Raw genomic sequence first — 22284 nt, 5'->3', positions numbered from 1 at the left:
ATCTCTCTGTGCTTCTTATCTTCGTGGCTGACAGCAGAACCAAATGTTTATGACAGGGAGAGGGAGAGCAGGAGTGATGTCATCCACAATCCTATCTCTACTGTTCTGCTCCGGTATCTGACTGCAGCCCGGGAACGCGGAACCGCCGGGAGGGGGGGGGGGGGGGGCTGGGACGGTGCGTCAAAACCCAAGGTCTCCCTGAGGATGGAGTGGAGGGATCCGGGGGAGGTGTAGAGATATACCCAGCCCTTGGAGAATTACACCTCTCTTCCCCTTTCTCCTCCTTTCTGCCTCTCCTCTCCTCTCACCCCCCCACCCCACCCCTCGCCATGTCAGCCGCTCAGAGCCCCAGCCGCTCTCCCTCTGGCTCCAGAGGTTACAGGGTGTAAATTATCAGAGCCGCGGGTGACGGCTGTTTTCTTAGCAGACGGATGGATGTGATATTCTGTGTGATTTAGAGTTTTTTGTGACAAGACAAACTGTCTGAGGTTTATTTTACTGATATGTGGACAGGATATGCGAGACGCCCATCTCTAGACCTCCACCTTTCTATAAGCCTTTTATCCTTTAAAGTCCTCCGTCCGTCCGTCCCTCCCTCCAGCCAGCCATCCAATTATTATTAGTGTGTGTGTCTCTTAGTCCGTCCCTGGCATGACTTTTAAAGAAGAGAGCGAGGAGGCATCCAGCTGGCCCCTACTACCACTCTCTCCTCGAAGAGACGGAGAGACAGAGAGACAGCATACATTATCTGGGCTCCAGGCATAGCAGAGATCCTTCCCTGTGTGTCAGGGCCTTTAGTGATTCCGCTGTGTCAGTCTAGCAGAACATGGCGGCTTTCCTGCCAGCGCCCAACAGCAAAGGAATAAATCATGATGGTGCATCAGTTGACTTATTGCTGTTTTGTGACCGGAGGTGAGTGGTACCACTGTTTTAAAGGCGTGGTGCGGTGCGATGGCCGAGGAAGCCAATCGAGCGTGCAGGCTTGTCATGCCGCCGTATACAGTAATTGTGCTGCATCAGGCCCCCTCTAACTAGTCAGCTGGGAAGGCTCTGTGTCTTTCATCTCCCCTGGTGTCCCTGGGCCCCTCAGTGGGTGTGTCGGCAGGCCCCAGCCCTGACAGCAGCCTTCTTAACATGCTGTCAGTAGTATGATAACTAGGACTATCCATCCACCACGGCCCTGAGTGACTGACTGCACCACAGCCCTGAGTGACTGACTGACTGACTGACTGACTGACTGCACCACGGCCCTGACTGACTGCACCACGGCCCTGAGTGACTGACTGACTGCACCACGGCCCTGACTGACTGACTGACTGCACCACGGCCCTGAGTGACTGACTGACTGCACCACGGGCCTGAGTGACTGACTGACTGCACCACGGCCCTGAGTGACTGACTGACTGCACCACGGCCCTGAGTGACTGACTGACTGCACCACGGCCCTGAGTGACTGACTGACTGCCTCACCACCTCCGGACCTCGTAGCCTGCTGGTTTTCTGTTCTACCTGATAATTAATTACACCCACCAGGTGTCCCAGGTCTAAATCAGTCCCTGATTAGAGGGGAATCACCCACCTGGTGTCCCAGGTCTAAATCAGTCCCTGATTAGAGGGGAATCACCCACCTGGTGTCCCAGGTCTAAATCAGTCCCTGATTAGAGGGGAATCACCCACCTGGTGTCCCAGGTCTAAATCAGTCCCTGATTAGAGGGGAACAATTAAAAAACGCAGTGGAACTGGCTTCGAGGTCCAGAGTTGTTTGCTCTCTCTCTCTCTCTCTCTCTCTCTCTCTCTCTCTCTCTCTCTTTCTGTCTCTCGCTGCTCTCTCTCTTTCTGTCTCTTGCTGCTCTCTCTCTTTCTGTCTTGCTGCTCTCTCTCTTTCTGTCTCTCGCTGCTCTCTCTCTTTCTGTCTCTTGCTGCTCTCTCTCTTTCTGTCTTGCTGCTCTCTCTCTTTCTGTCTTGCTGCTCTCTCTTTCTGTCTCTCGCTGCTCTCTCTCTTTCTGTCTCTCGCTGCTCTCTCTTTCTGTCTCTTGCTGCTCACTCTTTCTGTCTCTCGCTGCTTTCTCTCACTGTCTCTCGCTGCTCTCTCTCACTGTCTCTCGCTGCTCTCTCTTTCTGTCTCGCTGCTCTGTCTCTCTTGCTGCTCTCTCTTTCTGTCTCTCGCTGCTTTCTCTTTCTCTCTCGCTGCACTCTCTTTCTCTCTCACTGCTCTCTCTTTCTGTCTCTCGCTGCTCTCGTTCTCTCTCTCGCTGGTCTCTCTTTGTCTCTCGCTGCTGTCTCTGTCTTTTGCTGTGCTCGCTTTCAGTCTTTTGCTGCTCTCTTTCTCTCTCGCTGCTCTCTCTTTCTGTCTCTCGTTGCTCTCTCGTTCTGTCTCGCTGCTCTCTCGTTCTGTCTCACTGCTCTCTCTTTCTGTCTCTCGCTGCTCTCTTTCTGTCTCTCGCTGCTCTCTTTCTGTCTCTCGCTGCTCTCTTTCTGTCTCTCGCTGCTCTCTCTTTCTGTCTCTCGCTGCGCTCTCTTTCTGTCTCTCGCTGCTCTCTTTCTGTCTCTCGCTGCTCTCTCTCTCTCTCTCTTGCTGCTCTCTCTTTCTGTCTCTTGCTGCTCTCTCTTTCTGTCTCTCGCTGCTCTCTCTCTCTGTCTGTCGCTGCTCTCTCTCTCTGTCTGTCGCAGCTCTCTTTCTGCCTTTTGCTGCTCTCTCTTTGTCTCTCGCGGCTCTCTGTCTCGCTGCTTTCTCTTTCTGTCTCTCGCTGGTCTCTCTTTCTGTCTCTCGCTGATCTCTCTTTGTCTCTCGCTGCTTTCTGTCTCTCTCTGCTTTCTGTCTCTCTCTGTTTCTCTCTGTTTCTCTCTGCTCTCTCCTTCTGTCTCTCGCTGCTCTCTCCTTCTGTCTCTCGCTGCTTTCTCTTTCTGTCTCTCTCTGCTCTCTCACTGCTGTCTCTCTCTCGCTGCTGTCTCTCTCTCTCTCGCTGCTCTCTCTCTCTCTCTCACTGCTTTCTCTTTCTGTCTCCGCTCTCTGTCTCTCGCTGCTCTCTCTCTGTCTCTCGCTGCTCTCTCTCTGTCTCTCGCTGCTCTCTCTCGGTCTCTCGCTGCTCTCTCTGTCTCTCGTTGCTCTCTATCTCAATTCAATTCAAAGGCTTTATTGGCATGGGAAACATGTGTTAACATTGCCAAAGCAAGTGAGGTAGATAATATATCAAGTGAATATATAAAGTGAAATAAACAATAACAATTAACAGTAAACATCACACATACACAAGTTTCAAAACAATAAAGACATTACAAATGTCATATTATATATATATATATATATATATATATATGTGTGTTTTAACAATGTACAAATGGTAAAGGACACAAGATAAAATAAATAAGCATAAATATGGGTTGTATTTACAATGCTGTGTGTTCTTCACTGGTTGCCCTTTTCTCGTGGCAACAGGTCACAAATCTTGCTGCTGTGATGGCACATTGTGGAATTTCACCCAGTAGATATGGGAGTTTTTCAAAATTGGATTTGTTTTCGAATTCTTTGTGGATCTGTGTAATCTGAGGGAAATATGTCTCTCTAATATGGTCATACTCTCTCTCTCTCTCGCTCTCTCACTGCTCTCGCTCTCTCACTGTCTCTCGCTCTCTCACTGTCTCTCGCTCTCTCACTGCTCTCTCTTTCTCTGTCTCTCGCTCTCTGTCTCTCGCTGCTCTCTCTGTTTCTCGCTGCTCTCGCTGCTCTCTCTCTGTCTCTCGCTGCTCTCTCGCTGTCTCTCGCTGCTCTCTCTCTTTCTGTCTCTCACTGCTCTCTCTTTCTGTGTCTCCCTCCTCTCTTTCTCTCGCTGCTCTCTCTCTTTCTGTGTCTCCCTCTCTCTGTTTCTCGCTGCTCTCTCTCTCTCTTTCTCTCGCTGCTCTCTCGCTGTCTCTCGCTGCTCTCTCTGTCTCTCGCTGCTTTCTCTTTCTGTCTCTCGCTGCTGTCTCTCCCTGCTCTTTCTTTCTGTCTATTGCTGCTTTCTTTCTCTCTTGCTCCTAGTTGCTTTCTTTGTCTCTTGTTCTTGTTCTGCTTTCTTTCTCTCTCTCTTTTCTTTCTCATCCCTATAGCTTCTTTTCTGGTGGCTGGTTGTTAAAGCGTCATGTAGTCTGGGTTTTTGTTCCCCAGATTGTGTGTGTGTGTGTGTGTGTGCAGGTGTGGAAGTGACTGTGTGTGTGGGAGTCCTGGTGTTACTGCCATGTGTCCTCTTTCTCTGTGTCTGAGTGTCACCTACTTGTTAGTGGCACACCTGTGTGGCTCTGCTCTGACACAAGGCGTTTGTCGGCACAGACACACAGAGAGTGCAGAACAGAGATAATTGGGTGTCTAGCTGGATGGGGGAGGAGGAGAGAAGAGATAGCAGAGAGCAGAAGGTAGAGGAGGAGAGGACAGGGGAGGATAGGAGAGAGCAGAAGGTAGAGGAGGAGAGGGAAGGATAGGAGAGAGCAGAAGGTAGAGGAGGAGAGGAGAGGGAGGGATAGGAGAGAGCAGAAGGTAGAGGAGGAGAGAGCAGGAGGTAGAGGATGAGAGGAGAGGGAAGGATAGAGAGCAGAAGGTAGAGGAGGAGAGGAGAGGGAGGGATAGGAGAGAGCAGGAGGTAGAGGAGGAGAGAGCAGGAGGTAGAGGAGGAGAGAGCAGGAGGTAGAGGAGGACAGAGCAGGAGGTAGAGGAGGAGAGGAGAGGGAGGGATAGGAGAGAGCAGAAGGTAGAGGAGGAGAGGAGAGGGAGGGATAGGAGAGAGCAGGAGGTAGAGGAGGAGAGAGCAGGAGGTAGAGGAGGAGAGAGCAGGAGGTAGAGGAGGAGAGAGCAGGAGGTAGAGGAGGAGAGGAGAGGGAGGGATAGGAGAGAGCAGAAGGTAGAGGAGGAGAGTGCAGAAGGTAGAGGAGGAGAGTGCAGGAGGTAGAGGAGGAGAGGAGAGGGAGGGATAGGAGGAGAGAGCAGGAGGTAGAGGAGGAGAGGAGAGGGAGGGATAGGAGAGAGCAGAAGGTAGAGGAGGAGAGGAGAGGGAGGGATAGGAGAGAGCAGAAGGTAGAGGAGGAGAGAGCAGGAGGTAGAGGAGGAGAGGAGAGGGAGGGATAGGAGAGAGCAGAAGGTAGAGGAGGAGAGAGCAGGAGGTAGAGGAGGAGAGGAGAGGGAGGGATAGGAGAGAGCAGAAGGTAGAGGAGGAGAGAGCAGAAGGTAGAGGAGGAGAGGAGAGGGAGGGATAGGAGAGAGCAGAAGGTAGAGGAGGAGAGGAGATGCATGGGGTTGGAGGGAGGGAAGAAGAGGAGTGGAGAACAGGCAGAGCAGGAGAGTTGAGAATTGAGGTCAGCAGGTGTTGTTGATGTTGCCTATTCCTCCCCCAGACCAGTTCAAACCAGTTAAATAATGGTGTGGATATAGTAGATTCTATAGTGGAGGCTGAACAGGACAGGACAAATACAGCGTTTAGTTTGTAAAGGATAGTGGGTTCGATTCCCGGGACCACCCATACGTAAAACATTTTAGGCATGCATGATAAAAGCGTCTGCTTAATGCATATATTTAAGCAATAAGGCCAGAGGGGGTGTGGTATATGGTCAATATACCACGGCAAAGGGCTGTTCTTAGTCACGACACAACGTGGAGTGCCTGGATACAGCCCTTAGCCGTGGTATATTAGCCATATACCACAAACCCCCAAGGTGCCTTACTGCTATTATAAACTGGTTACCAATGTAATTAGAGCAGTAAAAATGCATGTTTTGTCATACCCGTGGTATATGGTCTGATATACCACGTCTGTCAGCCTATCAGCATTCAGGGTTCGAACCACCCAGTTTCTAATATAATATGTTGCAGGGTCTCCTCTTGGGGAGCATAACTCTGAGAGCGTGGGCCTGGTCTGCTTGTTCAGGCAGATGTTCAGCAGGCAGAGTAACAAAGCTCATCTGAATAAGACAACAGACCCCTGTGAAAGTGATGTGACATGCTCTTTGATGGTTAAACAAAGGTGTGTTTGATCATTAGCTGTCTGCTGTCACCCACATTCCCGAAATATCACTGATTTAACCGCATTCATCTGAGCTGCTTGTTCTCACACGCCAGTTGTGTACATTTTAGTTCCCTATACAACCATAACTGTCTTGAGACAGGTCTGGCAAGCATTTATTTTACATGTTTTTATTCAAATGAATTAACAGTGGGTATTTATTTTACATGTTTTTATTCAACTGAATTAACAGTGGGTATTTATTTTACATGTTTTTATTCAACTGAATTAACAGTGGGTATTTATTTTACATGTTTTTATTCAACTGAATTAACAGTGGGTATTTATTTTACATGTTTTTATTCAACTGAATTAACAGTGGGTATTTATTTTACATGTTGTTATTCAACTGAATTAACAGTGGGTATTTATTTTACATGTTTTTATTCAACTGAATTAACAGTGGGTATTTATTTTACATGTTTTTATTCAACTGAATTAACAGTGGGTGTTTATTTTACATGTTTTTATTCAACTGAATTAACAGTGGGTATTTATTTTACATGTTTTTATTCAACTGAATTAACAGTGGGTATTTATTTTACATGTTTTTATTCAACTGAATTAACAGTGGGTATTTATTTTACATGTTTTTATTCAACTGAATTAACAGTGGGTATTTATTTGACATGTTTTTATTCAACTGAATTAACAGTGGGTATTTATTTTACATGTTTTTATTCAACTGAATTAACAGTGGGTATTTATTTTACATGTTTTTATTCAACTGAATTAACAGTGGGTATTTATTTTTGCCAAAAGTATTGTTGAATTACTAACAGTTATGTAGGATTAGAATACGAGTTGGTACACAGAGTCCACAGCTTCCTGTTTCCTGTTAAGGGGAGAGGCAGCGTTCGTTTGTCCAGTTTCTAGTGTTCTGTCTTTAATGTGGTCAGTTTATGTGAGTGCTGGCCGGTCTCAGGAGAGATGTCAGGGCTCCATGGGCTCTGGTGCCTTCAGAAGCAGGCTGTATAAAATCTGACCCATCTGACACACACACACACACACACACACACACACACACACACACACACACACACACACACACACACACACACACACACACACACACACACACACACACACAGCCAGAGAAGCGGCTGAGGTACCTCATTACTGGGAAGACCCTAGGTCCCTAAGGGCCGGAGCCAGCAGCTAAAGCAGGCCTAATCCACTATTTGTTCTTGGGGACTGTATCTGTGATTCTCCATTGAATGGAATATTAAGCACCAGGAATATTAAGCACCTGGTCTTGTGTGGAGCGTATAAAGACATTTAGTTCCACACATCTATTATTTATTATACCTCCTCTCTCTGCTGCAGCCCCTTGAGAAAGAAAGAAAAAAATTATTACACATTTCTCCTCTCTCACTTTTTTGTTTTTTTCTTCTATATTTGATTTCATGGTCTTTCAAACCTGTAAATGGGTACGGGTTGTTTGGGGTTGTAGAGGGGTACGGTTTGTTTGGGGTTGTAGATGGGTACGGGTTGTTTGGGGTTGTAGAGGGGTACGGGTTGTTTGGGGTTGTAGATGGGTACGGGTTGTTTGGGGTTGTAGAGGGGTACGGGTTGTTTGGGGTTGTAGATGGGTACGGGTTGTTTGGGGTTGTAGAGGGGTACGGGTTGTTTGGGGTTGTAGATGGGTACGGGTTGTTTGGGGTTGTAGATGGGTACGGGTTGTTTGGGGGCGGTAGAGGGGTATGGGTTGTTTGGGGTTGTAGATGGGTACGGGTTGTTTGGGGTTATATATGGCTGTAGATACAGGTTGTTTGGGGTTATATATGGCTGTAGATACAGGTTGTCTGGGGTTATATATGGCTGTAGATACAGGTTGTTTGGGGTTATATATGGCTGTAGATACAGGTTGTTTGGAGTTAGATTTGAGAGGAAATATGTGTGCTATTCCTTTTCTACAACCGTATCTTCTTCCTGCCGAGTAGGTCGGTAGGGAGGAGGAGCACATCATATCTAATTCTAGTTTTTTAAATGTTTTTCTTGGTTTCAGTAGAACCCCCACCCTCTCGTCTCCCCCGTCCTTAGAAGTGAGAGATAGTACCTCTTGTCTTTTAACCTGGGAGTGAAGCAGGCCAATTGGGAGCTAAGTGAAGCTTACCTTGAAACCTCAGTGTGGCTGAGATAATTGGAGTTGGTTAGCTAGTTTTTCTGTCCCATTACCTCCTGGTACTAACGGGTGAGCCCTCCTCTGTCTCTGTCTCCCTGAGGAGGGCCTGCGAATGACGAGAGGCCCTCCACCGCTGATCCAATGACCTCTCTTCATCATTATTTAATAGGTTTATACTGTCACCGTTTACTAGAAGGGGGAGAAGGGCAACACAGCTTTGATATACTCTCCTTTCTCCAACTGATACACCCTCTCATTAATATTCATACCATTGATTTATTTCCTCCTTAGAAAGAAAAATGTTTGCTGGGGAATTAAATCTGACAAGACTGTAGCATTGTTGTATTCTATTTGAAGGAGGCAGAGAGTGAATATGCATATGCAGATATTTGGAGCAAGACACCAATTAAAAGTTGATTAAAGCCTTAACGATGGTCTGACTCTAGGAAAATAAATGATAGCGGCCTCTCTCTCTTAATGACAAATGAAAAGGTTGAACCTCCCTGCCCCAAAACACACACACACACACACACACACACACACACACACACACACACACACACACACACACACACTGCTCATCTGTTAAGGCTACGCAGGCGTTCAGGCTCTTTCTTTAAAGGGGGTGCTCTTTGCATCAGTTCAGTTAAGTCTCCAAGCTTGGCCGCTTTCGCTTGCTCTCCAGCCAGTTGACATTGGCTGGCTAGTTGGCAAGAGGTCTCCTGGTAGTGTGTGCGTGTGCGGTTCACACTTTGCTGTGAAGTCTCCAAGCGGAGCGGCTTCTCCCAGGTCCCAGGGGTATTGACCCAGCCCGTAGCGCTAGTGTTAACGGTCTCTCTTGGCTAACTCATGTTTCATTCTTTGGCAATTTGCCCTAATGAAGTCCCCACGGAGCCCTCAGACCACTGTTGTCTTTCCATATTTAATCATGTTATTTTAATCTGCAGGATGAGCTAGCGAGCCTGCCCGTGTGTGTGCACGTGAGTGTGTGCACGTGGTTGTGTGCGCGTGTGTGCGCGTCTAGGTCATTACAATTACTAGGTGGTCAAGCGATAGAAAAGGAGGTAGCCCTCTACCTCTCTGTCATTTGACATTATATCCTAAAACTAAAATCAACTTGTCTTCTATCTAGTTCTCTTCATGTTGACTAACAGGGTTCAGTGTTGACTAACAGGGTTCAGTGTTGACTAACAGGGTTCAGTGTTGACTGACAGGGTTCAGTGTTGACTGACAGGGTTCAGTGTTGACTGACAGGGTTCAGTGTTGACTGACAGGGTTCATGTTGACTAACAGGGTTCATGTTGACTAACGGGGCTCCGTGTTGACTAACGGGGCTCCGTGTTGACTAACGGGGCTCCGTGTTGACTAACGGGGCTCCGTGTTGACTAACGGGGCTCCGTGTTGACTAACGGGGCTCCGTGTTGACTAACGGGGCTCCGTGTTGACTAACGGGGTTCCGTGTTGACTAACGGGATTCCGTGTTGACTAACGAGGTACCGTGTTGACTAACGGGGCTCCGTGTTGACTAACGGGGCTCCGTGTTGACTAACGGGGCTCCGTGTTGACTAACGGGGCTCCGTGTTGACTAACGGGGCTCCGTGTTGACTAACGGGGCTCCGTGTTGACTAACGGGGCTCCGTGTTGACTAACGGGGCTCCGTGTTGACTAACGGGGCTCCGTGTTGACTAACGGGGTTCAGTGTTGACTAACGGGATTCAGTGTTGACTAACGGGATTCAGTGTTGACTAACGGGGTTCCGTGTTGACTAACGGGATTCAGTGTTGACTAACGGGATTCAGTGTTGACTAACGAGGGTACCGTGTTGACTAACGGGGTTCCGTGTTGACTAACGGGGTTCCGTGTTGACTAACGGGGTTCCGTGTTGACTAACGGGATTCAGTGTTGACTAACGGGATTCAGTGTTGACTAACGGGATTCAGTGTTGACTAACGGGGTTCCGTGTTGACTAACGGGGTTCCGTGTTGACTAACGGGATTCAGTGTTGACTAACGGGGTTCCGTGTTGACTAACGGGGTTCCGTGTTGACTAACGGGGTTCGCTGGGAGGTATATGTTGGCAGCAGTAACACAACGGATCATACAGTCTCTTCCCCCAACAGCATTTACAATACAATACTCTGTGCTTTGGTTTTTAAATATTTTGGTGTTTCCTTATTAAAATTTGAAGCTTCTTAAAGGTACATTTAGCAAGATGACATTATACACAACAGAGCCATTTCCTCTCTTGCTGAATCTACCTTTAAAATGAAAACCAGTGGTAGTTCTGTCCTCGAGGGTCTCTATTATAATATATTGTGTTGTGTTTGTCCCTCTCGTCTCTCCGTAGTTAACAGCGTGTGTCCACGGTTCAGCTGCCATGTTGTACCCCATGTACTGGCAACACATCTACATCCCTGTACTGCCTCCACATCTTCTGGACTACTGCTGGTAAGACTCAGCTAATGGACGCACATTCACCTTCCTCTTCTCATTCCTCTCACATTATTATCCAGTGAGGTTTTGCTCCGTAATGAACAGTGTGAATGGTCTTTCTATTTGATTCTGTTGGCAGCAATCTGTCCATGTCTTCACTTATCCAACACTCATCTAACTAGTCTGACTGGACGTTGACTGAATCCTACACTAATATAACTAGTCTGACTGGACGTTGACTGACTCAAACACTAATCTAACTAGTCTGACTGGACGCTGACTGAATCCAAACCGTAATCTAACTAGTCTGACTGGACGCTGACTGAATCCAACACTAATCTAACTAGTCTGACTGGACGTTGACTGAATCCAACACTAATCTAACTAGTCTGACTGGATGTTGACTGAATCCAAACCGTAATCTAACTAGTCTGACTGGACGTTGACTGAATCCTACACTAATCTAACTAGATGTTGACTGACTCCAACACTCATCTAACTAGACGTTGACTGAATCCAACACTAATCTAACTAGTCTGATTGGACGTTGACTGAATCCAACACTAATCTAACTAGTCTGACTGGACGCTGACTGAATCCTACACTACTCTAACTAGTCTGACTGGACGCTGACTGAATCCAACACTAATCTAACTAGTCTGACTGGATGTTGACTGAATCCAACACTAATCTAACTAGTCTGACTGGATGTTGACTGAATCCAAACCGTAATCTAACTAGTCTGACTGGACGTTGACTGAATCCTACACTAATCTAACTGGACGTTGACTGAATCCTACACTAATCTAACTAGATGTTGACTGAATCCAACACTCATCTAACTAGACGTTGACTGAATCCAACACTAATCTAACTAGTCTGATTGGACGTTGACTGAATCCAACACTAATCTAACTAGTCTGATTGGACGTTGACTGAATCCAACACTAATCTAACTAGTCTGACTGGACGTTGACTGAATCCAACACTAATCTAACTAGTCTGACTGGACGCTGACTGAATCCAACATTAATCTAACTAGTCTGAGTTGACGTTGACTGAAGACAAATATTTACACACAACTTGTCCTAAATTAGGTCGATCGATCCAGAACATAACCTATGGATTTCTGAGAGTCAGTGTCATAATTTGACACAACCACTGACATAACATACTGTATTTATATTCATTATCATAGTAGAATATAGTATATAGTAGAATACTTTATTCATATACGTTTACTGTAATGTTTGTGCATCGTGTAAAAGCTGTTGTTCACTGTCAGCTAAATGTGAATCCCAGCCCACTAGTAGATATACCCATAGACTTCCAGTCACACTAGTTAGCGTTGGTTCGTGAAACTACCTTTAACTTCCTTTCTACTGGATGCAGAGACATAAAACTGGTAACCAGGAGTTGATCTGACTCTGGGGAAGTAGATAAAAAGCCACGTTGCTAAGATATCGACGTATCCCTTCAATACTGATCATGTTTTGATATAATAATAATAATGGGTGTACCCTCCGTCAAAAACACCGTCTCAAACAGAGTTAACCATGTCTTATACCATGACTCCAGCATCGTGTGTCTGTGTGTCTGTAAGGGATAGCGGTTACAGTATTGTGACAGACCTATAGCAGACCAGCTGTTACAGAGAAAGAACAGAACGTATTAAATCAGCTAACCTGATTGGGGCAGCGGCCCCAAACACAATCGGACCCACACACACTCCCAGCCCTGCCCTGCCAAACCTCGAGACTAGTGACGTTCCCCAGTCAGAGTAATCCGGTTTTCCTGGTTGAGAGCTGGCGGTGGTCGTTTCGGGGAAGTGTGTGAGGCGTTAATGATGTTAGATGGTGCAGGCATGTCCTCCTGGTCCTCTCTGCCGCTAGCTGATTGGGTTACAAGGACAGCTCTGAGGCTTGATTTATGAATAACAGTATATACTGTATGTCTCGTTACAGTTGTAATGGTCTCAGTTGGAAAAGGATAAGTAAATAGCGTTATTTGTAGGCAATTATCTGAAGTAGAGGATTGTTTTGCTGAAGACACAGTAAGATCACTGTAATAACTAAAAACATGTTGCTTTTGTTACGCCATTACTTGTTGCTTATGTTTATCTGATCTTTATTTGACCATATTTGTCCCATTTACAATAATTATTTTAAGTAGTCATTATCTTTAATAATTTTAGTCCTGACTCAAATCCTTCTTTCAAATGATTCCGTCCATAGTGCCCCCATGCCATACCTGGTAGGAGTTCATCTCAGCCTGCTCGAGGTAAGTCACACTCACATCATATTACATCTCCATCATAGTCTGATTCTGAATCTGCCCCACTATATTTTATTTCAATTCATGAAGTGGTTTTTCCTTTTCTATATTTGTATCTAGTATTTAAACATATTTGTCACTGTGGAGGGGATATGGACAGTTGTACTGTGGAGTGGATTGCAGCTGTGTACATTAATGAAGCTGTTAAATTCTCCACACTATTTGGAATTTTAATGATGCAATATTTATTTTGACGCATCCAACACTGGGAACAAATATGAAAGAATGTTGACAATGTTGTTCCTTTTCTCTCTCTCTCTCTCTCTCTCTCTCTCTCGCTCTCTCTCTCTCTCTCTCTCTCTCTCTCTCTCTCTCTCTCTCTCTCTCTCTCTCTCTCTCTCTCTCTCTCTCTCTCTCTCTCTCTCTCTCTCTCTCTCTCTCTCTCGCTCGCTCTCGCTCTCGCTCTCGCTCTCGCTCTCGCTCTCGCTCTCTCTCGCTCTCTCTCTCGCTCTCTCTCGCTCTCTCTCGCTCTCTCTCGCTCTCTCTCGCTCTCTCTCGCTCTCTCTCTCTCTGTTGTGTGCCTGCTTACCAGAAATACAGGAGCAACAAAGACAGGGAAAGACAGGGAAAGAGTTTCCTCAAGACAAAGAGCTTTTGTGATTCATTATTGAGATGTGGTCTGTTGGGCGGGAGTAGATCTATCACTGTGTTTTATAATTATTTTATAAACTTTTATTTATTGAGGGGAGACCAATTGAGGTCAGTGTCTTCTCCACCTGCATTGCTTGCTGTTTGGGGTTTTAGGCTGGGTTTCTGTACAGCACTTTGAGATATCAGCTGATGTACGAAGGGCTATATAAATAAATTTGATTTGAATTTGATTTGATTTACAATGGTGCCCTGAGGACAAACATAACATCAATACAGTGTCGTGTCTTTGGCTATGCCGGATTAAGTGATATGACATGCTATTCTATAAAATAATTTCTCTGTAATTAATATTACCTGATTGAGCTAATCATGTAAATGCAATTAACTAGAGAGTCGGGGAACCACAAAATAATATTTATAGAGCTGTTATCTTCCGAATAAACTCTTAAAGACCTAGTAATATTTTACACCAATAGCAGTCAATATTAATCGTCATCTTAATTCAGTCTCATCTGAAAGTTGTAAATTCTTGGTTATCTGTACGAACCCTGGCTAACAAGTTGAATCAGCAATTCAAAATTTGGTTTAATTATTTATTTACTAAATACCTAACTAATCACACAGAATTACACATACACATAATTAAATCATAACTTGATTACAAATTACGCCATAAAGGAAAACGTCCCTAGTGGGCGGAACAGATATGACAGCTGGTTACACAAAAGAAAAGGGCTGGGTTTGAGTGAAAGAGCGGAAAGACTGAGGAACAAAGGGCGAAGCTGTGCTATCGTAAATACAGTATCTTATGCATTCTAAATTACCGCAATAAATATTTACTCTAAGCTGCGCTTCAGTAGGTTGGTGGTAGATGGAAGTCCGTGTTGCCAAACCGAGTCCTTTGTCCTTTGAAGAATGTCTCTGGTGGTCAATTGGATACGTTGTAGTAACGTCGTTGTGTGGTAGATGGGATACTCTGTCTGTTCCTTCCTAACCTGCGTTTGCAGCTGCTGTTGCTAACTCAACGGCTAGGAGGTATCACTTCTGTAGTGAATACGAGTTCAAAGTTCATACCATTCGCAACCAAAGCTCACGCTGATGTTGGCTTCGTTCTGTAGTTATTATCTGAACCATTCTGACATCGGACCGTCGTCCTCACATCCTCGGAACAGGAGGTTATATTGTCGTCAAGGCTTATATCGGAAGGGAGAGGAGGGCATGTTTGAAAAGTTTGCAGAGCCCTACCTTATGAAAACCCAAATCTCACATTTTAGAAGCTAAAATCACATTTCATCCCATCATGAATAATTTCATATTCAAACATTTAAATTTAACAACAATTCATGTGAATCCAATAACTCTGATGTGTAGACTTTCCACTGTAGAGTTTCTCATCTTATCATTGATGAGAATGTCTCAGATGACAACCGAACTGACATCATATTCATTAAGTACCCCCGCATATGTTCAATTGGTCGGATTACCAGAATATAGTTCATTTCCACCTTCTGATGTTCCCAAAATCTCTGTTAACCAAGGGTTTTGTTTGCAAATGTAACATCAGTAGGGTAGAGAGAGGAAAAAGGGGGGAATAGGTATTTATGACTGTCATAAACCTACCCCCAGGCCAACGTCATGACAACAGCAACAGCAAGATTAAAAACTATCAGACTGTTGTAAATACATTACATCAGGTTATTACAACAAGTTATAATAATCAGCTGAAATAATTTCACACTTCAGTGAACTCATTTAACAGCTGCCCTATCAGCACCATCAGGTGTAATTTGTTTTGTAAGGAATTCCATTCAAACTAAAGGTGTATTTAACAAACTTTGTGGGGACAAGTGGGACCTCAAGAGTAACCCTGCGAACGGGGTTTGGTATCTTATGTTTTTCTATTTCAACAGGGAAGTGAGGTATGTTGGAAGCTTGTCACCATAGAGACGAACTGGCAGGAAAGTTGACTGTACAATCTGCTTCCTGCTGTTCTTTGAGAGGCAATATTTTTCACAACAAAAAAACCCCTTCAAAAAGCACACATTGTGTTCTGTCTGTCATAGTTCTTAACGCAAGACTCCTGTTCCAGGCCTATTTCAGACAGATTTTCAATGAGTAGGGAATGGTAAACGCTGTCGAATGCCTGGGAAAGGTCTATACTTAAGGCAGCACAATGTTTTTCACAATCAAGGCATTTTAACACCATCATCTGTCATCTTAAACGAGCATAGTGGCTGAAACAGTGCTATGTCCAGGTCTGAAACCAGACTGGTGCATATTTAGAATAGAGTGAGAAGTTTAAAAATATCTTAACTGGGAGTTTACCAGGGATTCTAATACCCGACCTAGGCAAGATAACTTGGATCTTAACTGGAAGTTTACCAGGGATTCTAATACCTGACCTAGGCAAGATAACTTGGATCTTAACTGGGAGTTTACCTGGGATTCTAATACCTGACCTAGGCAAGATAACTTGGAGATTGGGCTAAGTCAGAAGGATCTCCGCCTTTATGTAGGGGGGAGGACATATGCCGCTTTACAATTCTTACAGATAACTCCAGGTTAAAAGGTGCAGCAATGCGTGGGGCAGTGAGTAAGAAGAGGTCACATGAATCAGCCCCTGTGGATTTCTTTACATCGATCGTTAGCAAGGCACTTAATACATCATAGACATCAAATGGTTCAAATAGAAATGTAGTATGTGAGTCTGTTAGAGCAGCATCCCGTACAGTCTGTTCTGAGGTGACTAAAAGACTCCCTCTAGTGGAATGAGATATATTTCCATAGACTATCCTTTCAAACAGGTGGCCAGAGGAAGTAAAATGGTTACTAAAAGCACTACAAATTTCCCGAATTGTCTCGTATGGGACCAGAGGCGTTCAAAACCTGCTGGGGCAACGAGGGGGTGGAGATTTGTTTCAAAGATTTGACCACTTTCCAGAAGTTTGCTGGATTTTACCACCCCTCTCTGATACACAATTAAAATAAATATTTTTCACTTTTCTAACCAGAGATAGACATTTATTTCCCAAATGTCTGACGGACTGCCAATCAGACGTAGCATCATTCAGTCTATCCTTAGCCCAAGCTACATTTATTCATTGTAATTTCTCAGACAATTCATGTGTGAATCAAGGATTAGATTTGTCTTTTATCCTTAAATCCAGTTTATGGTTGATCTGAAGATGTGGTCGAAGGCACCGTATGGATGGTATGACGCAATTACGGTGCCTCCGGAACAACATTTTGTTGTGTTACAGCCTGTGTTTGAAATAGGTTAGATTTTTTACGTTTTGTCACTGATCTACACACAATAACCCATAATGTCGAAGTGGAGTTCTGTTTTTAGAAATGTTTAGAGATTAGTTAAAAATGATAAGCTGAAATGTCTTCGGTCAATAAGCAAGCATGCAACCCTTATTTTTGAATGATTATTTTTGACCTTTTCTCCCCAATTTCGTGATTTCCAATTGGTAGTAACAGTCTTGTCAAGAGGTCGACCGATTATGATTTTTCAACGCTGATACTGATTATTGGAGGACCAAAAAAAGCTGATACCGATTAATCAGACTTTAAAATATATTTTTTTATTTATTTATTTATTTGTAATAATGACAATTACAACAATACTGAATGAACACTTATTTTAACTTAATATAATACATCAATAAAATCAATTTAGCCTCAAATAAATAATGAAACATGTTCAATTTGGTTTAAATAATGCAAAAACAAAGTGTTGGAGAAGAAAGTAAATTGCAATGTGTGCCATGTAAGAACGCTAACATTTAAGTTCCTTGCTCAGAACATGAGAACATATGAAAGCTGGTGGTTCCTTTTAACATGAGACTTCAATATTCCCAGGTAAGACGTTTTAGGCTGTAGTTATTATAGGAATTATAGGACTATTTCTCTAGGAGAAATAAGAATTATATAGCTATTTATTGTATTTCATTAACCTTTGACTATTGGATTTTCTTATCTGCACTTTAGTATTGCCAACGGCTAGGAGGTACCTGGGCTCGAACCAGGTACACATCGACAGCCACCCTCGAAGCATCATTACCCATCGCTCCACAAAAGCCGCGGCGCTTGCAGAGCAAGGGGAACAACTACTTCAAGGTCTTAGAGCTAGTGACGTCACCGATTGAACCGCTATTAACGCGCACCCCGCTAGCTAGCTAGCTATTTCACATCGGTTACACCAGCCTAATCTCGGGAGTTGATAGGCTTGAAGTCATAAACGGCTCAATGCTTGAAGCACATCGAAGAGCTGCTGGCAAACACACAAAAGTGCTGTTTGAATTAATGTTTACGAGCCTGCTGCTGCCTACCACCGCTCAGTCAGACTGCTCTATCAAATCATAGACTTAATTATAACATAATAACACACAGAAATACGAGCCTTAGGTCATTAATATGGTCAAATCCGGAAACTATCATTTCGAAAACAAACAAAACGTTTATTATTTTAGTGAAATATGGAACCGTTCCGTATTTTATCTAACGGGTGGCATCCCTAAGTCTAAATATTGCTGTTACATTGTACAACCTTCAATGTTATGTCATAATTATGTACAATTCTGGCAAATTAATTACGGTCTTTGTTAGGAAGAAATGGTCTTCACACAGTTCGCAACGAGCCAGGCGGCCCGAACTGCTGCATATACCCTGACTCTGTTTGCACAGAACGCAAGAGAAGGGACACAATTTCCCTAGTTAAATGAAATTCATGTTAGCAGGCAATATTAACTAAATATGCAGGTTTAAATCAATATATACTTGTGTATTGATTTTAAGAAAGGCATTGATGTTTATGGTTAGGTACACATTGGTGCAACGACAGTGCTTTTTTCGCGAATGCGCTTGTTAAATCATCACCAGTTTGGCGAAGTAGGCTGTGATTCGATGATAAATTAACAGGCACCGCATTGATTATATGCAACGCAGGACATGCTAGATAAACTAGTAATCTCATCAACCATGTGTAGTTAACTAGTGATTGTTAAGATTGATTGTTTTTTTGTAAGATAAGTTTAATGCTAGCTAGCAACTTACCTTGGCTTCTTGCTGCACTCGCGTAACAGGTAGTCAGCCTGCCGCACAGGCTCCCCGTGGAGTGCAATGTAAGGCAGGTGGTTAGAGCGTTGGACTAGTAACCGGAAGGTAGCAAGATCGAATCCCCGAGCTGACAAGGTAAAAATCTGTCGTTCGGCCCCTGAACAAGGCAGTTAACCCACCATTCCTAGGCCGTCATTGAAATTATGAGTTCTTAACTGACTTGCCTAGTTAAATAAAGGTTCAAAATCGGCAACAATCGGTGTCCAAAAATACTGATTACCAATTGTTATAAAATCTTGAAATCGGCCATTCCGATTAATCGGTCGACCTCTAGTCTTTCCCATCGCTGCAACTCCCATACGGACTCGGGAGAGGCGAAGGTCGAGAGCCAGCGTCCTCCGAAACACGACCCTGCCAAGCTGCACTGCTTCTTGACGCACTGCTCGTTTACGCTGGAAGCCAGCCGCACCAATGTGTCGGAGGAAACACCATACACCTGGTGACCGTGTCAGCGTGCACTGAGCCCGGCCCGCCACAGGAGTCACTAGAGCGCGATGGGACAAGGACATCCCTGCCCGGCCAAACCCTCCCCTAACCCGGACGACGCTGGGCCAATTGTGCGCTGTCCCATGGGTCTCCCGGTCCCGGCCGGCTGCGACACAGCCTGGGATTGAACACGGGTCTGTATTTTTCTTTTTTTTTTGGGGGGGGGGGGATAAAAATAAATGGAATAGAACTAAGCACAGGCAGAATCCTAGAGGAAAACCTGGTTCAGTCTGCTTTTCAGCAGACACTGGGAGACACATTCACCTTTCAGCAGCATTGCTAGCTAAAACACAAGGTCAAATATACACAGGAGTTGCTTACCAAGATGTCATTGATCGTTGTTCCTTAGTGGCCTGGGTACAGTTTTTACTTATATTGGCTCGAAAAGCTATGGCAAGACTTGAAAATGTCTGTTTAGCAATGGTATCTTACAAATTGTACAATCCAGGTGTGCAAAGCTCTTAGAGACTTACCCAGAAACCCTCACAGCTGTAATCACTGACAAAGGTGATTCTAACATGTATTGGAGTTGAAAATGTATTTAATCCAAATATATTATGGGTTTTATTTTCCATTAATTTAAAAAAAGGTTAGGATTTTTCATTCACTTTGTTCTATACTATGTTGTGTAGATCGTTGACAAAAAAAAACTCAATTAAATCCATTTTAATCCCACTGTTACAGTTCAAGGCTGCAGGATTTCAGATCAGAGGGTGTGTGTGTGTGTGTGTGTGTGTGTGTGTGTGTGTGTGTGTGTGTGTGTGTGTGTGTGTGTGTGTGTGTGTGTCTCCTACGTGACGGTAGCAGTATTTATCACACACTGTGCCAGTGACAGACCCTCTCTCCTGCACCGCATAATTAGACCAGATCAGCATGCAAGCCTCCTCAGCCACCACTGTGACATATTGTATATGACTGTGTGTGTATGCTTGCTCATCTACTTGTGTGTGCGAGAGTTTGCGTGTGTGCGTAACTATGTGATTGTGTATATGAGAGCCTCCATATCCCAGACTGTCACAGACCGAAGTGGCAATGTAGAGATCCACCCCCCCACACACACACACACACATTGTAACTATCAGCACAGCAGTCATAATAGTATGGTTTGTAACTATCAGCACAGCAGTCATAATAGTATGGTTTGTAACTATCAGCACAGCAGTCATAATAGTATGGTTTGTAACTATCAGCACAGCAGTCATAATAGTATGGTTTGTAACTATCAGCACAGCAGTCATAATAGTATGGTTTGTAACTATCAGCACAGCAGTCATAATAGTATGGTTTGTAACTATCAGCACAGCAGTCATAATAGTATGGTTTGTAACTATCAGCACAGCAGTCATAATAGTATGGTTTGTAACTATCAGCACAGCAGTCATAATAGTATGGTTTGTAACTATCAGCACAGCAGTCATAATAGTATGGTTTGTAACTATCAGCACAGCAGTCATAATAGTATGGTTTGTAACTATCAGCACAGCAGTCATAATAGTATGGTTTGTAACTATCAGCACAGCAGTCATAATAGTATGGTTTGTAACTATCAGCACAGCAGTCATAATAGTATGGTTTGTAACTATCAGCACAGCAGTCATAATAGTATGGTTTGTAACTATCAGCACAGCAGTGTGTATTTCTATTTGTTTTTCCTCATTTTGGTGTATATTTATGTGTGTATGGAGTTGTGATGACTGTAGTTTTTAAATGTTACTTGTCAGTCAGTCTATATCTGGTTGTAAGACAAACACATGGGTTACTGCTAATGAAACAGGTCTGTGTGACTTTTATTAAATCAAATCAAAGTTTATTTGTCACGTGCGCCGAATACAATAGGTGTAGTAGACCTTACAGTGAAATGCCGAATACAACAGGTGTAGGTAGACCTTACAGTGAAATGCCGAATACAACAGGTGTAGGTAGACCTTACAGTGAAATGCCGAATACAACAGGTGTAGGTAGACCTTACAGTGAAATGCTGAATACAACAGGTGTAGTAGACCTTACAGTGAAATGCTGAATACAACAGGTTGTAGTAGACCTTACAGTAAAATGCCGAATACAACAGGTGTAGTAGACCTTACAGTGAAATGCTGAATACAACAGGTGTAGTAGACCTTACAGTGAAATGCTGAATACAACAGGTGTAGTAGACCTTACAGTGAAATGCTGAATACAACAGGTGTAGTAGACATTACAGTGAAATGCTGAATACAACAGGTGTAGTAGACCTTACAGTGAAATGCTGAATACAACAGGTGTAGTAGACCTTACAGTGAAATGCTGAATACAACAGGTGTAGTAGACCTTACAGTGAAATGCTGAATACAACAGGTGTAGTAGACCTTACAGTGAAATGCTGAATACAACAGGTGTAGTAGACCTTACAGTGAAATGCTGAATACAACAGGTGTAGTAGACCTTACAGTGAAATGCTGAATACAACAGGTGTAGTAGACCTTACAGTGAAATGCTGAATACAACAGGTGTAGTAGAGACCTAACAGTGAAATGCTTACTTATAGGCTCTAACCAATAGTGCAAAAAAAGGTATTAGGTGAACAATAGGTAAGTAAAGAAATAAAAACAACAGTAAAAATACAGGCTATTATATTGTTCTGTATCGAGTTCTGGGTCCATTAAAAACCCTGACATCAATAATCAAATCAAAATCAAATCAAATGTATTTATATAGCCCTTCGTACCCAGCCTAAAACCCCAAACAGCAAGCAATGCAGGTGTAGAAGCACGGTGGCTAGGAAAAACTCCCTAGAAAGGCCAATACCTAGGAAGAAACCTAGAGAGGAACCAGGCTATGTGGGGTGGCCAGTCCTCTTCTGGCTGTGCCGGGTGGAGATTATAACAGAACATGGCCAAGATGTTCAAATGTTCATAAATGACCAGCATGGTCGAATAATAATAAGGCAGAACAGTTGAAACTGGAGCAGCAGCACAGTCAGGTGGACTGGGGACAGCAAGGAGTCATCATGTCATTTAGTCCTGGGGCATGGTCCTAGGGCTCAGGTCCTCCGAGAGAGAGAGAGAGAGAAAGAAAGAGAGAATTAGAGAGAGCACGTGGGGTGGCCAGTCCTCTTCTGGCTGTGCCGGGTGGAGATTATAACAGAACATGGCCAAGATGTTCAAATGTTCATAAATGACCAGCATGGTCG

The 22284-nt window shown here is 44.1% G+C and overlaps 1 protein-coding gene across 1 annotated transcript in view; it reads left to right on the top strand.

Moving 5' to 3' along the window:
- Positions 1 to 22284, top strand: part of LOC109880506 (DENN/MADD domain containing 1B) — a 231854-nt gene that overhangs the window by 137558 nt on the left and 72012 nt on the right. Inside the window, exons 11-12 of the mRNA XM_031838030.1 lie at positions 10498 to 10598; positions 12818 to 12863. Of these exons, the coding sequence (XP_031693890.1) occupies positions 10498 to 10598; positions 12818 to 12863 (147 nt within the window). The remainder of the gene's footprint in view (positions 1 to 10497; positions 10599 to 12817; positions 12864 to 22284) is intronic.

The sequence above is a fragment of the Oncorhynchus kisutch genome, linkage group LG13, assembly GCF_002021735.2.
Source record: "Oncorhynchus kisutch isolate 150728-3 linkage group LG13, Okis_V2, whole genome shotgun sequence".
NCBI lineage: Eukaryota > Metazoa > Chordata > Actinopteri > Salmoniformes > Salmonidae > Oncorhynchus > Oncorhynchus kisutch.
Note: the sequence above shows the minus strand (reverse complement) of the source record. Positions and strands in the feature narration are given on the sequence as shown.